Here is a 14,798-nt window from a genome sequence, read left to right on the forward strand (position 1 = left end):
GTGAGAGATCCAGCTTCATGCCTGCAAATAGCCAAAGCCAGATTTTACAATGAGCTACTTCATTTTTAGTTCATTGTTAATTATTATTGCTTCTGGTTTCGAACAAGGCATCAGGACTCTGCAAAAGAATCATTGGATTTAATTCATGTCTAGTTTCACATGGGCAAAATGGAGGGGACTGAAATGCCATCTCCTTCCTGCTGCCAGATTGTGTGTCAATATAAAAGATAAACTGTAATTGCTAGCTGATGAATGCAATTAACAGCTCTGAACATAAAAAACTCCAGGCTGGAATGAAACACTCGGCACCTGCCCTCACACTGAGTCACTGCTTTCGTCATGTATGGTAGGAGGGTAAAGAGAGATCTAGCTGTATATGGAGAAAGATCTATTGCAGCCTGTAGTACTGGTTCATGCTGTAGTTAATTACGCACTCCTTATTGCCTCTTAAAATGCATTGTATTGAAGATATTAATTGATTTCTTTTTGTAACACAATGCTAAGTTTAACTTGTTCGTAATGGGTAAACATTCATTTTAAGCTTCAAAAGTAGAGAGCAGTTATTCACCAGAAAAGAGAACTGTTATTTCAGTGGCTTCAGTAGCTTTTCACGACTGCTCTATTCTGTTCAAAACCTCGTCTCATTTTCCTTTTCAATGTAACTTGTTTGCTGTGCTTGTAGCTAAAAAGTTAATAGTGATTTGTGACTAAGGCTGGCCAACACAAATCAGCCAGCTGTCCCCAAAGCAGCTGTGAAAATCAAGGATACAACTAAAGACGTGTGCCCTCAGTAGTACAACCTCTCATTCTGCTGCCGTGTCATATAGCAGAGTGGGGAAGAATGAAAATTCATGCTTACAATTCCCTACTCAAGATTTCATCAAGGCTGGGCTGGAGAGTGAATCAGCAAAGAGCACTTTAGTGCAGCAGACCCCTGCCAACAGGTAGAGACCCTCCTGACTGGAGGGTAGAGTGATGCATCAAGTCAATTGAAAAAGCACAGCATTGAAGAGATAAGTTAAAAAGAGATTAGCTAATCACCCGCTTGATAAATATCAGTACTGAGGCATTTAAAAAAACAAAAAGACTTGCATTTCTATAGCATTCTTTACAATTTCAGGACATCCAAAAGTGCTTTACAGTCAATGAAGAACATAAACAGAAATAGGAGTAGACCATACAGCCCCTTGAACCTGCTTGGTCATTCAATACAATCACGGCTGATCATCTGCCATAACTCCACTTCCCCACCCACTCTCCATATCCCTTGATTCCTTGAGGGGCCAAAAATCTGTTCATCTCAACCTTAAATATAATCAACATTAGAGCAACCACAACCCTCTGGAGTAGAAAATTCCCAAAGATTCACAACCCTTGGAATTCTCTATTATTATGTGAAGTGTAGTCACTGTTGTAACATCAGAAATGCAGCAGCCCATTTGCACTCAGCAAGCTCCCACAGACAGCAATGAGATAAATGACAAGATCATTTATTTTAGTGATTTGGTTCAGAGATAAGTATTGGACAGCATGCCAATAACTGCAGCCAAAGCAAACACATTATGTATTTGATAGAATTTAGCTTGTCAAAATATAAAATTTGTATGGGATATAAAGGGTAATAAGCAGTGACTTTATAATCTGGGCTATCACACTTGCAATTCCTGCACCAAAGGATTTCTGTTGTGTTTTAAGTTGTGTAAGGTCATAGTCTTTGTATGTATCTAGAAGATTAGCAACTATTCTGTTTGAGAGTGTCTACACAAATGTATAGTATGTGCAAATTAAGTATATTTTAGACTTCATTTCTAGTTGTCTCCTTTTTGTCAGGGCAAGGACAATTTGATTAAAAATTCTGTTATCTGAGGTCATAAGATTGAATCAATTCATTTTCAAATTTAAAATATTTAAACATACAGAAACTAGAATTACATATCCCCGTGTATAGTACCACACACAGCTCCCAGGTCCAAGTTAGCAGATCTCCAGCAGAGTGGCATTTAGGGTATTACAATTGGCTTCTGCATTTAACAGATTTGACAGCACTGCTCCTAACTATTTATCAGAAACCTCTGCTGGAAGGTGAGTGTTGAGTGAAGATTGTCTTCTCAAACAAATAAGCCTGATGTCACTCACTCATGCTAAAAATGACCATGAGGCTGAGGTACTAAAGGATTCTTATCACCTGTCTATCCGTATTACAGCTATGGGTATCATGAAGAGATATTGTCGATAATGTTATTGGAAATTATTTTTAAATTGGGATTGTAGTTGGGTCTGTGTCTATGTGTGTGTGTGTGTGTGTGTGTGTGTGTGTGTGTGTGTGTGTCTTAATTAGATTAAAGCCAGCTTGTCTGGATGCTTTGATGTATAGTAGTTTGAGATGCTAATTGGGCAAACAATGAGGAGTAGATGTGTAAATTTGTATTTGTTGAATAAAGCTTTCAAATGTGGGGGTAAAATCTTGCACCGAGCTGGGCGACACCAAGCAATGTGTTTATATTACTAATAAAATTAGTGGGATGAAAATATAATTGTTAGAAGATGTGATGTTAAAAGCCTTGTGATAGAATGGAAAACTACATTCAAAGGGGAATCTGGGCATAAACAGGAGTTTGTGTGTAAGTCAAAGGCATTTAAGATCTAACCAGCCTGTAAGCCAACAACTGTGTCTGTAAAGGAACCAAATTGCAAGGAACCTCATTTTGAACTTGTAAGGTTATTGTTGCCTTGGTGAAGATTTACCTAGGAGTGATTAATTTAGGGATTTGTTTAAAAGTTATTATGGTGGTAATTTGTAGACATGTATATGTTTAATTTGTTGCTAAATTAATAAATGTTTAATTTAGTTTTATATAAAAAACCTCCAGGCTTGGTGGTCTTATTCCTGAATTCAGAGCTGCATCTCAAAACATACCAATTGAAAATCTAGGTTATGACAGTTGTTCAAATTTCCCTCTGGGATTTAAACAACTCAGCCTTTACCAACTGCTGTGTCATAACAATGAGTGCCAATGTGTCTGACCTACTGCAGGAGCAGGAGTAAAATACAATGTTCAGTGGGTGACCAGCGTGATCCTCATTTATCCAGTCAGGTGATGTTTCAAGCAGTGGCTCGATCACCATTAACAAATGAGAGAAGATGGTAAAGAGGGTGGAGGGAATAAGGCTTTTCATTATACAGAAAGACACACATTTCCACCAGTAACCCATCTCAGCTGATGTTAATAAACTGTTTGAGAGTGGCTCTCCTGTCTATAAAGTGACTTCTTGTAACACATATCCCACATATAAAAGGTCCTAGTGCAGGCATTTCTTTTGTTGAGATGTCATGATACACTCCAGCCATCCTCTGCTAAGTTAATCATCTAAAACTAACTCTTGCTCCTTCCAATTTTCCAAGTCACTGTTAATGAAGCGCTGTACTCATAGTATCAGGATAACTGATCTATGCTAACACAAAGATCTGATGACACAATTGCACCTGGTGTTTTAAGACCAATTGTCCTTCACATTACAGAACTATTTCTATTGAAAGAGATCTTGCACTGTGCTGGTGAATCTTCCCCATTGGTAGTAGCACAGTAATGTAAAGAGGACATGAGACAAATTAAAGCAGACTAGAGAGAAAAATACAGGTGTCATGTGCCTCTCTTTAAGCCTGTAATAAGGGCACTGTGCCAACAAGGTCTGTGTGTTTACAGGTAAAATACTTCTTTAAATAGTAACTAAAATGAAATTTGGGTTTTTCCATTCAGTGACTATGAATAAGTGTCCCAACAGATCACGTGTAATGACAATTCTAATCAATGATTTATTTCAGGTGGGACACAGGGTTTGACCTTTGTTCCACGGAGTTTCTGATCTTAGTCACCAGGCAGAGGCTTTGCCAGGTTCCCTCCCTATTCACCAGGCAGGATTGAAAGGGACACCCACTGTTGTACAGTAACTCTCACCCAACTCCTGAGCAGCAGTACAGGGGCAGCAGTCAGTGGCAGACATGCAGCCTGAAACATCTGTGAAGGGAGGAAAAAAAAAAAAGACAAGAAAAGGGATTTGAAACCATACAAGATGTAATATGAACATTTTTAAAAAAACATCTGTAGCAGCTATTAGAAAGGGAAGTTCTCCACTTTAACTTTTGACATGCTGAACAATGACTCACATTTCAGAGATGAGTCACAGGCAAGAGAGACTGACCAACATCTATTGAATGTCAGATTCAAGACAGCTGTCTGAAATTTGCCTTTAACCCCAAATAGAGATGCAGAGGCTGTCTATCATGCTCATCATGATGCTTTCCTCCTCAGTGACAACAGTGAAACACTTGGGAGAACCCAGCTTGTGTGTAAAACACCCCCCATATTTGCATAAACCAATACATACAGTTTTAATCATATCAAGTAATTTGCACATACAAATTTCAGTTACAAGGTAGATTTTGCAGTAGTGCGTTTTATATATTAGGAAAGATCAGAGAAAGCAGGGCTCTTCAATAGAACAGAGAAAGTTAATCTGAGACCTTGGATGTTCAAATTTACGAGGGCTTTTGATATGATAAATCTGAAAAAGCCATTTCTGCTGCTAGTTTGGTAACTAGAGATATCAATTTAAGATCGCCACCAAAAGGAGGAACAAAAAAAAGAGGTTAGGAGATTTTTGTTTATAAATGGAGAGTTTGTTAGGACATAAATGCCCTTCCAGAAACAAAAATGGTTACAGATTCTGTCATAGCTTTAAAAAGGGAAGTAGGTAAATACTTAGAGAAGAAATATTAAAAGGGTAGAGAAACTAATCAGTTGCTTTCCAAAAGTTGACATAGTCATGGGCCACATAGCCTCCTCTGTGGTGTAAATTTCAATGATTTGTTCTCTCTTCAGTATCCTCAATGTGTTGAAATCAAGACTGTGACAGAGCTGTCCCATTGGCTCATACTGTTCCTGCAGCAACTTGGGGGCGCCTGCCTGAAATTCTGACATGTGCTTAATTGAGCAAGACCCTGTGTTACCAGTGCAGCCTCTCAATTTTGGGGCTTGCATCCCTCAACACCTCAATTTTTTTGCCAAAAATCCATCCAGTTCCCTCGAATTTGCTGCCCTTGAGCTGTATGAAATAATGAAAATATGAAAATTAGGAAGCCTGTGGCCTGGCTTGCCATAGCTACATTTGTAAGGTACCATTGCATTCAAAAGCCATTGAAAAGTTGTGTTTATGAACACAGATATTTAGCTCCATTATGCACCCTACATTGTTATTTTGAGGAGGAACTTGCCTTTTCTTCTTTGCTTATCTCCTTAGACTTCAGACCAGCCCCTCCGGCAGTAGTGTTGGTTGCTGGACCTTTCTCTACTGCCAGTTTCCCAGGTGCTGACAGCCTATTACAATTAATGGACAAAGCTAGCCTCATGATTTTCAGTCAGATCTCTGCTACCAGCATGATATTTTTGAAATTTTGGCACTGTCCAGATAAATTACCATGTTTTGTTCTGCTCCCATATATTCCTTTGCTCTCAGTTTCATTACTCTGTCACTGCCTAAACAACAAAATAAAAATATATTCGCTTAGCTTAATGCGATGTAGGTGGTATTAGCACATCTGAAGACATTATAAAGTGATTATTCCCAGCCAAGATCTGTACTCAAATATACAGTTCAATCCCTTATACAATAGCCTTTCGAAAAGAGAAGCCTTCACAGAAGGTGGGGAGTTAAGTCATCTGTTACTAAATTACATTCACATCTGTAGATGAGTCACCCACATCCCAAGAGCTGCTGCTGTGCTTTTTGTGTGGAGGGGGATGGAGAAGCAGCAAATGAACAAGCAGACAGACATAGGAAAGTGAATCTAACATCAACAGGGCATGACACCGAAGAGAAACTGTAGAGAGCAATGCAGACTTAGCTGCAGTATCCACCATAGGGTTACTTTGCGAGAGCAACAGCATGAACCTTACATGTAACAAAGCGCATCTAACAGGGATCAAAAGTTATCAACACCTCTCCCCTATTCACAACTGAAGACAACAGGACAGAAAATGCCTCAAAGGTTCAATTCCAAAAATATATTTGATCGAGTTTAATATTACATTCCTTTTCATATCTCACAACTTGGCTAGAGCTAGCCAAGCAGACTGCTTCTGCAGAATAATGCAAGTCTTCTGCTGGCAGTTGACCCTATGCCTCTTTGGATTCCTTTAATTGTCAGCATGGTGGGAATATTGGAGCAGCTTTAAGTATCTTCCTTGCAGAAACTCAGAAGTATCCTTCCAGCAACACCACCTCCAAATTTTTTTGTTTCAGGTAGTGTTAGGAATCTTTCAACAATCTGTAGTAAAGTCAGCCAATATTCATTTGCCTTTTTATTGAACACTTGTTGAATTAAACAAAAAGGTTCATCATTACTCTGCCTCAATCAGAATCTTTTGACCTATGCTGGAGTGGGAGGGGGCAAAAGTGTCAGATAAGGACAGATCCAGTTCGGTTGTAATGACCTCAGTCTAACAGGCTGCTGAAACTCACTGCACAGACCTAAAGAATGTCCACAGAGGAGTACTGGAATATCATGGTAAATATAGAATTTCCAGAAGAGGAGAACATCAGAGGGTGAAACTGGAAGGATAAGGGCAAAGGAAATACTGATCCATAGCTACATTAATATATAATGGCCTCATAGTTCCTTGGGTTGTGATCCTGGTGGTTACTGTGAGATGGTGCCCACTCTGCTAGAGATTACAGACTCAGTGGCAAGGATTCCGTTAGCCTGCGACAGGAAGACAAGCACACTTTAAGTGCATGTCTTCCTGCCCCCAGCCTGCCCTGACTATGGCCTCCATAGCCCCATGTAAAAAGGGCAGATCTTTAAAAATGTTTCAGACAAAATCTCACTTCAAGGCTGCAGGCAATTTTCTTGGCCTAGACCTCACCCTTGTGGAGACTGACAAACACAGCACCTACTCTGAGCCAGTAACATCCTGCAAACAGCAATGAGCTCAATTTTTTTAAAAATAAAAAGTGGTCCAGGTTGAGGAAAGAATGTTGACCAGGAAATTGGAAGAAATCTTTTAAATCTTTTACATCCACAAGGGGGCAGACAGGGCCTTGGTTTCATGTGAAAGTTGGCACCTCTAACAAAGCAGTACTCCCTCAGTATAGCACTGGGAGTGTCAACCTAGATTGTGTGTTCAAGGCTAAAGTGTATTCTACACATGACACTTGGGAAACACATATAGGGAAGCTCTCAGATTCAACTCCTGGTATATGCAAAGAAAGCTGGACTGAGGTAGGGCATATTAGGGAGACTATAATTGGTCCAAGTACTGGAGTGGAAGGGGACAGGTGGGGTGGTGGGATCATCAGGGAGCTTCACTCTGATTGTGCTCCACTTGACCTGGGAGTGCTTGACACCAATAATGGATGCATGGAATGGGAAAGTGATCCAGTCCCAATACAAAACAATTTCCTTGAGGAACTGACATCATAAAAAGGTGGCTCACATCCTAAGTTGTGAATAGCCTTTATAACACAGTTGGCACCAATCATTCTTGTCTTATATTCTGGGATTTTCCCCAAACTCAACTGCAAATAATTTCCATATTTGCAATGATGATGTCCAAGTTATTCTTTCTATCGGAACATACATCAATGAGTAGCAATGCAGAACTTAATGGATTGTGTCTGCATCAACAGCAGCTGACAGCTCAAGCATACCCAATACACAACAAACCAACCCACAAAGGCACAGTTGGTAAACATATGCTTATTAGATTTGTAGAGACCAGGAGCAAACAGTATCCATCCCCAGACTGCACCGAGTTAGTTAGATCTTTGCCAGGACAGCAGTAAAGCGTTGGGGCTGCTCTGTGTTCTTGGATTGGGAGAGCTGAGGGGCAGGGAAGAAATCACCCTGGGTATCCTGTTCCCAGTCACTATCCATAACCCCTACTGGAAAGAGGACATTGCAGATGCCAGGTGAGGACAGTTTCAAGCTTGGCTGTGATCTGCACTATCAGGGTGGGGGGTGGGGAGAACTGAGGGAGCGCCACAATGTTGGAGGGACAGTACTGAGGGAGCGCCACATTGTCAGACGGCCAGGGCTGAGTTAACAGCACACTGTTAGAGGTGCAATCCTTTGGGTGAGATGTTAAACTGAATCCCCAGCTGCCCAGGTGCACATAAAAGATCTCATGCAGTTATTTCAAAGAGTAGGGGAGTTCCCTCTGGTATCCTGGGCCAATATTTATCCCTTAACCAACATCATTACTTGGTCATTATCACATCGCTGTTTGTGGGAGCTTGCTGTGCACAAATTGGTTGCCATTTCATTTCAAGAGTAATTCATTGCTTAAAGCACTTTACGACATTGAGGTTGTGAAAAGGTGCTCTATATATGCACGTTCTTTCTTTCTAATGGAAGTTTAAACAAATGGATCTCTATCCCAGCGAAAGAGTCAGCATCTTCAGAGGTAAAACGAGGAGAAAAATAGAGGGGTGGAAATTTTTCTTTAAATCTGAGGATAAATAAGACGGACATGTTGCATTATCTAATATCTAGGACTTTTATTTCAGCCTTTATACAGGCTGGTAGCATTCACTTTGTAAGAATAATTTTTGTGCCTTAAACAGTGAGTGCAAATGGAAAATCAAAATAGAATGAGTCAAGTCACCAATACAGAAAACAAGCTACAGCCAAACTGCATTAATGATAAAGTGAAAAAGCACCTAGTTTATATGACTGTATAGGGTCAAGCCCCACAAAATTCCATTCAGGGTTATGATTTCATAATATGTACAGAGGATTACAAAAACTGCGATACTGTACTATATATCATGCAAGTAGAAGTCAATCAAGGAGTTACCTCCATGGAGTCTGTAGAGGGCAGCATTCTAGGAAGTCAAATTGAAGCATGTCAACTCTTATCAGCTAATGTAACAGTGCAAATAGAAACAGGCCATTTGTAGATCATGCTTTTGCACCAGACTCTAGTTTACATAAATAGGTATAGACGGAGACAATGGAGGGAAGAGGGGAAGGGAATGTTCCCAGTGGGGGGCAGCAAGCCAAGTTTGAATAGTTAAAATGTGAAGAAGGGTGTATATTCTGGTTTGGATTACCCTTGAAGATCAGTGAGGATATACAGAGCTTTCCCTCACTAGATTAAATGGGTGGGTAGAGTCCAATGATAGGATTAGAGATTATATGGTGTGTGGAAGGAGGTTAAATGGGTGAGCAGAGTTCATGATAGGGTAGAATGTACGGGGATAATGGGAGGAGTGGGATCGATGAGTCATTTATGTATTTCATGATCTGTGCATCATGTTCTTGATTTGTGTGAAAACTACATTAACCAAATAAATTCTTTATTTTACAGAATCACAGAATGGTTACAGCACAGAAGGAGGCCATTCACCCCATTATGTCTGCTCTGACTCTCCGGAGGAGCGATTTACCTAGTGCCGCACTCCCCGTAGGCCTTCTCCCCGTAACCCTGCACGTTCTTCCTTTTCAGATAATAATCCAATTCCTTTTTAATTACCTCAATTGAATCCATCTCTACCACACTCACTGTATTCCAGATCCTAACCACTCACTGTGTGAAAAAGTTTTTCCTCATGTCTTCATTTCTTCTTTCGTCAATTACCTTAAGTCCGTGCCCTCTTGTTCTCTATCCTTCCACCAATGGGAACAGTTTTTCCCTATCTACTCTGTTCAGTCCCCTCGTGATTCTGAACACCTCTATCAAATCTCCCTCAGCCTTCTCCTCTCCAAGGAGAACAGTCCCAAACCTCTCCAATCTATAAGTAACTGAAGTTCCCCATCCCTGGGACCAATCTCGTGAATCTTTTCTGCACCCTCTTTAAAGCCTTCACACCCTTCCTAAAAAGCGTGGCAGCCAGAACTGGACACAATACTCTAGTAGAGGCCGAACCAGTGTTCTATACAAGTTTATCATAGCCTCCTTGTTCTTGTACTCTATGCCCTATTAATAAAAACATACAGCATCATAGGCTTATTAACTGCTCTCCCAACCTGTCCTGCCACCTTCAATGATTTTATGCACATATACACCCAGGTCTCTCTGCTCCTGCACCCACTTTAGAATTGTACCCTTTAATTTATATTGTCTCTCCATGTTCTTCCTAGCAAAATGAAGCACTTTCACACTTCTCTGCATTAAATTTCATCTGCCCATTCCACCAACCTGTTTACGTCCTTTTGAAATTCTACACTATCCTCCTCACTGTTCACAATACTTCCAAGGTTTTTATTATCTGCAAATTTTGAAATTGTGCCCTGTACCCCAAGGTCTAGATCATTAATATATATCAAGAAGAGCAAGGGTCCTAACACCGAACCCTGGGAAACTCCAGTACAAACCTTCCTCCAGTTCGAAAAACACCATTAACCACTATTCTCAAATTCCTGTCACCCAGCTAATTTCATGTCCATGCCACTACTCTCCCTATTCTATGAGTTATAACTTTGATCACAAGTCTGGTGCAATACTTTTATCACTTAGAGATTAAGTTCATAATTTACAATAGTGAAACAATCCTTGCAGCCTGTTCCAATATGGCACTTGTTAAAATCTGTACAACTGTATAGATATTTTCATTAACCAACTGAATAGCCTGGCAAAGCAAATGTACATTACATTGTAAACCTTACCACAAGTCTGCTAAAAGATCCATTTAGTGCAGTGATTTTAAATGGCTCCCTCATCTCTTAAAATAGCTTCCCTAAAAAACATTGGTTCTTGCATCCTACAGATGTTGAAATTGCAACCGTTGTAATTTTTATACGGCTACAGCCATTACCCCCATCTTCTGCAGTACATCTTCCATAAAATATGTTCGCTCCACCAACTGCACCAGTTTCCCCACACTAGCTGTCCTGTGGCCTCTGAGTGAGACTGTCAATTTACTACTATTGTCAAATTTGTAGATTATTAACTTCTTAAAAATACACAGGGAAATTTGAAATTTTGGATTTTTGTTTCATTGCAGGCATACAACATTCTTTAAATATTGAATTAGAAAATAAAGCTTCTTTGTGCCAGTGTGTGTTGTCAATAGATGGGTGACTATTCCAGGCTACGAGATATTATTACATTGCTTTGAATTGTCTTGATAATTTGAATTAAGTACTAAATTTCCACTGTGTGTTATTTACATTACTTAATTCAATTCTTTTGCAGAAATACGTTTAAGTCATCAGCAGACTGTCATGAAAGTTTGATAGATGCTATAAAACAACACATCAGCTCGTCTTGGCTACCAAAAAACAAAAAAATCACAACATGGAAACCACAGCTTCTTCTCAGTACATTGAGCAAATTCTCAGTCTTACAAACTTGTTCACTTTATTCTGGGCTAAATTCACCTGATATCTCTAATTGAATTCATGAAAATATTGGCTTTAAGTAGATTTAACTGAACTAAGTTTCCCATACTAAGAAAGTTTATGTTCAATTTCATTTCAATTTTAAATGCACAAGGTGCTCAAACATACCAACTGCTTTTCTTCGGCCACAGATTTGAACAAAAGTGTCTGCCCTCCACTCAGCATCTCCAAACATAATGCTGTTGAAATTGAGGTGGCCTGAACTTTTCTGTGGCACCAGACACCACCAATCAGAGGTAGACATTTCCCTTACAGGGAAAGAGAAGAAAATTGTCTATTAACAGTCGGTTAAATTGGGTTTACAGCAAATTTTGCAGTTTGTACAGCAAATTGCATAATCGAGTGAACAGAAATCTTAGTTCAAAGCTCAACAACTGATGTAATTGAGCTCTTTTTGTGACACAAGCCTCCTGCATAACTTGGCACTTGAGAATGCTCTTTCCTAAACACTCAGACATTTCAAAACTCAGTCGAATTTATGAGAGACATATCCATTGTGTTCATGCTCAGGAGCGCATTCAGCTCTACTTCAGAGGGTACAGGAATGTTCTCCACACTAAGGGACAAAAAAAAAATCAGGATGTGACACTGCTGTTTTTAAAAGTGAAGTCATGCAGTAAGATTTAAAATAAACGTTTTCACATATTCCAGTTACAAGTTATATTTACTATTGAAATTAATAAATAATCTTACTTTGGTTTTACTGAGCTATGTAAAGTTTGTTGAATCACAATTCATCACATAGAACCTCAAGATGCAATGAGGCTCTCACACAGTTGTGCATATTTGAGTGGCACTGCCCAATAATAGGGTAGGGCTGTTCCTTGGCTGAATGCTTAGGTCAAAGTTGAGTGGGGGTGCACTGTACGCTTGTTGGTTTTGAACAATGTGGTTGCTAGTAATGCATAGGTGGTTATGCATTGGTTCAGGAGAAGAGTCATATTGGACTCAAGATGTTAACTGTGTTTTTCACTCCACAAATGCTGCCAGACTTGCTGAGTTTTTCCAGCGTTTTCTGTTTTTAATTTCAGATTTCCAGCAGCTGCAGTATTTTGCTTTTCTTATTATGCAAAAGTGTTTTTTTTTTGGGGGGAAATCAGTGGATCTGTGCTCGACTGCCTTCACGTGGGCATGATGTGGGGATGGAAGGATGGGTGTAGTGGGCCCTCAGGATGGGGGCTGCCCCACTAGGTGCTTCTTCAGCTGCGAGCAGAACCCATGCATTATCTTTCCATAGGTGTTTTCTCCAGTAGAAGAGACTGGGTTTTGCTACAGTGATCCTTTTTCACCTAGCTATGGGAACTAGGTCAACTTGTCATCTGTACGAATCCCTTACCCTTTTGGCCAAAGTAAACATGGAGCTGGGTCTGCAAAATCATCTGAAAGTGCTTCATACACAGGACACTGGGAGAAATCTCTTCAAAAATAAAAAAAGTGCCATAAAATCTATTATAAGAACTCCCATTCCCTTAGTGTTGCATTGAAAGTCAGCCTAGATCATTTGCTCAAGTCCTGGGACAGGACTCAAACTCAGAACCTTCTGACTCAAGTATAAGAGTGAGTCAATACAACATGTATGGTAACATTTTCTTGTCCTAACTTTCAATACTTTGTGTCCTTTTTTAAAAAAATCATTCATGGGATGTGGTCGCCGCTGGCTAAGCCAGCACTTATTGCCCTTCTCTAATTGCCCCTTGAGAAGGTGGTGGTGAGCCGCCTTCTTGAGCTGCTGCAGTCCCAAGTGGTGTAGGTACACCCACGGCGCTGTTAGGGAGGGAGTTCCAGGATTCTGATCCAGCGACAGTGAAGGAACGGCCGATATATTTCCAAGTCAGGATGGTAAGTGACTTGGAGGGGAGCTTCCAGGTGGTGGTGTTCCCCATGTGTCTGCTGCCCTTGTCCTTCTAGGTGGTAGTGGTCGTGGGTTTGGAAGGTGCTGTCAAATGAGTCTTGGCAAGTTGCTGCAGTGCATCTTGTAGACTGAACACACTGCTGCTACTGTGCATCGGTGGTGGAGGGAGTGAAATGTTTATGGTGGAGGATGTGGGGATCTTACCAACAACAAAAAGCAAGGGTCTAAATACATTAATCTGACTTACCCTCTTACAAACTGCTGATCATCTTCAAAGTTCACTTCCATATCATTCTCAGTTCTATATGGATTAATGAGATGGCTGCTTCTCCAAAGAAAAAGAAAATGTTAGTCAGGTCATGTAACAAGACAAGCTGGAAGCTTTAAGGAGAGTATAACCCCTACTTAATCTTCAAAAATGCTGCAATATATTGTGGGACTCTATATAAACTATTAGCTTATGCCTATGATTACCCATACTGGGTTCATGATCTTGGGCATAAAATTATGGGGAGATGTCAACAGAAGTTAGATACTTCAAAAAGGGGTGGGGGGAGAAAGAGTTACTCTAGCTGCCTGTGTATCCTAATAAGCAGTGAAAGAGAGGCATTGAGTTCCCTTGGTTGCTTAGTAGGTAATAATATCTTGTGTGATATCAAACCAGGAGAGTTTCAGGATTGATAGTTGGTCTGAACTGTTAATTGATCACAAGTTTGTGATCAATTAAGTCAATATCCAGTGAACCCTGCAGGATACTGTATCTGCATGGGTGAGGACATGGCTGGGCTTAATATGGTGCTCTCCACAGAACAAGTACTTGATGGCACTTAGTCTAGGCTCTTACATGAAGAATAGCCACTTGGGATGAGTTATAAGGGCACTTTGTGCACCTACAAAACTGTGTCCCAGAAAGACTTTTGGGGGGGGGGGGGGGGAAGAGAGAGAGAGAGAGAGAGAAAATTGAAAACTACTTCGAGAATAACATAGGCAGCTTAATAAGAGTGACAAAGAATTTCATTTTTCCAAGGCATTCTGAACTCCTCCCAGAAAGTGACCATGAATGATAAAACACTATTCAAATAAAAATTTTCCTGCAAGATAGTCAATGGAAAAATGAGCAAAAAACATTAATGTAAGATACCTGCAACAATTTGAATCAATGAACAGTGGAAGGAAAAGGGAGGGGACAAAGGAGAAAGGCTGAACAACAGGTCATGTTTCCAGAGCTAACCTACGAAACATGACAGTTCCAGCTGGAAGACCAGTTACCTTATGGCGAGTGTTAGAAAACTGTTTCAAACTTGAGTAGTTATGTTTTGTTGTTAAATTACCTGGAAGGGTAGGGGAAAGAGAATCTAGATCAATAGTTTAGCAGAAGTCCACTACCCTTAACTCTTTTGACACCACAGTGGTTAAATTGGACAGAGTCAGCCTGCAGACACAAACAGGGCACAGGGAACAATCCCTGCGAAGGAACAGGTAGGTCCACTAGGCCTTGCCTCTCATTTAAGTAAGCTCACTAGGTGAGACGCATGAAAATTTCAG

General features: G+C 40.3%; 1 protein-coding gene across 8 annotated transcripts in view; it reads right to left on the reverse strand.

The window, feature by feature from the left end:
- Positions 1–2,912: 2,912 nt before the first annotated feature.
- Positions 2,913–14,798, reverse strand: part of LOC121273181 (signal transducer and activator of transcription 5B-like) — a 135,507-nt gene continuing 123,621 nt past the window's right edge. For 5 of the 8 annotated variants that reach the window (XM_041180168.1, XM_041180165.1, XM_041180163.1 and 2 more), the window contains exons 20-21: positions 13,501–13,578; positions 8,542–11,957 (exon numbers count right to left, since the gene is read on the reverse strand). In XM_041180168.1, the coding sequence (XP_041036102.1) occupies positions 11,861–11,957; positions 13,501–13,578 (175 nt within the window). In that variant the 3' untranslated portion in view covers positions 8,542–11,860. Of the gene's footprint in view, positions 4,017–4,071; positions 5,104–8,541; positions 11,958–13,500; positions 13,579–14,798 lie in introns of those variants that run through there. The other 3 variants (XR_005941958.1, XR_005941957.1, XM_041180169.1) reach the window with 3 other exon arrangements.

Source organism: Carcharodon carcharias, chromosome X, assembly GCF_017639515.1.
Source record: "Carcharodon carcharias isolate sCarCar2 chromosome X, sCarCar2.pri, whole genome shotgun sequence".
Lineage (NCBI taxonomy): Eukaryota > Metazoa > Chordata > Chondrichthyes > Lamniformes > Lamnidae > Carcharodon > Carcharodon carcharias.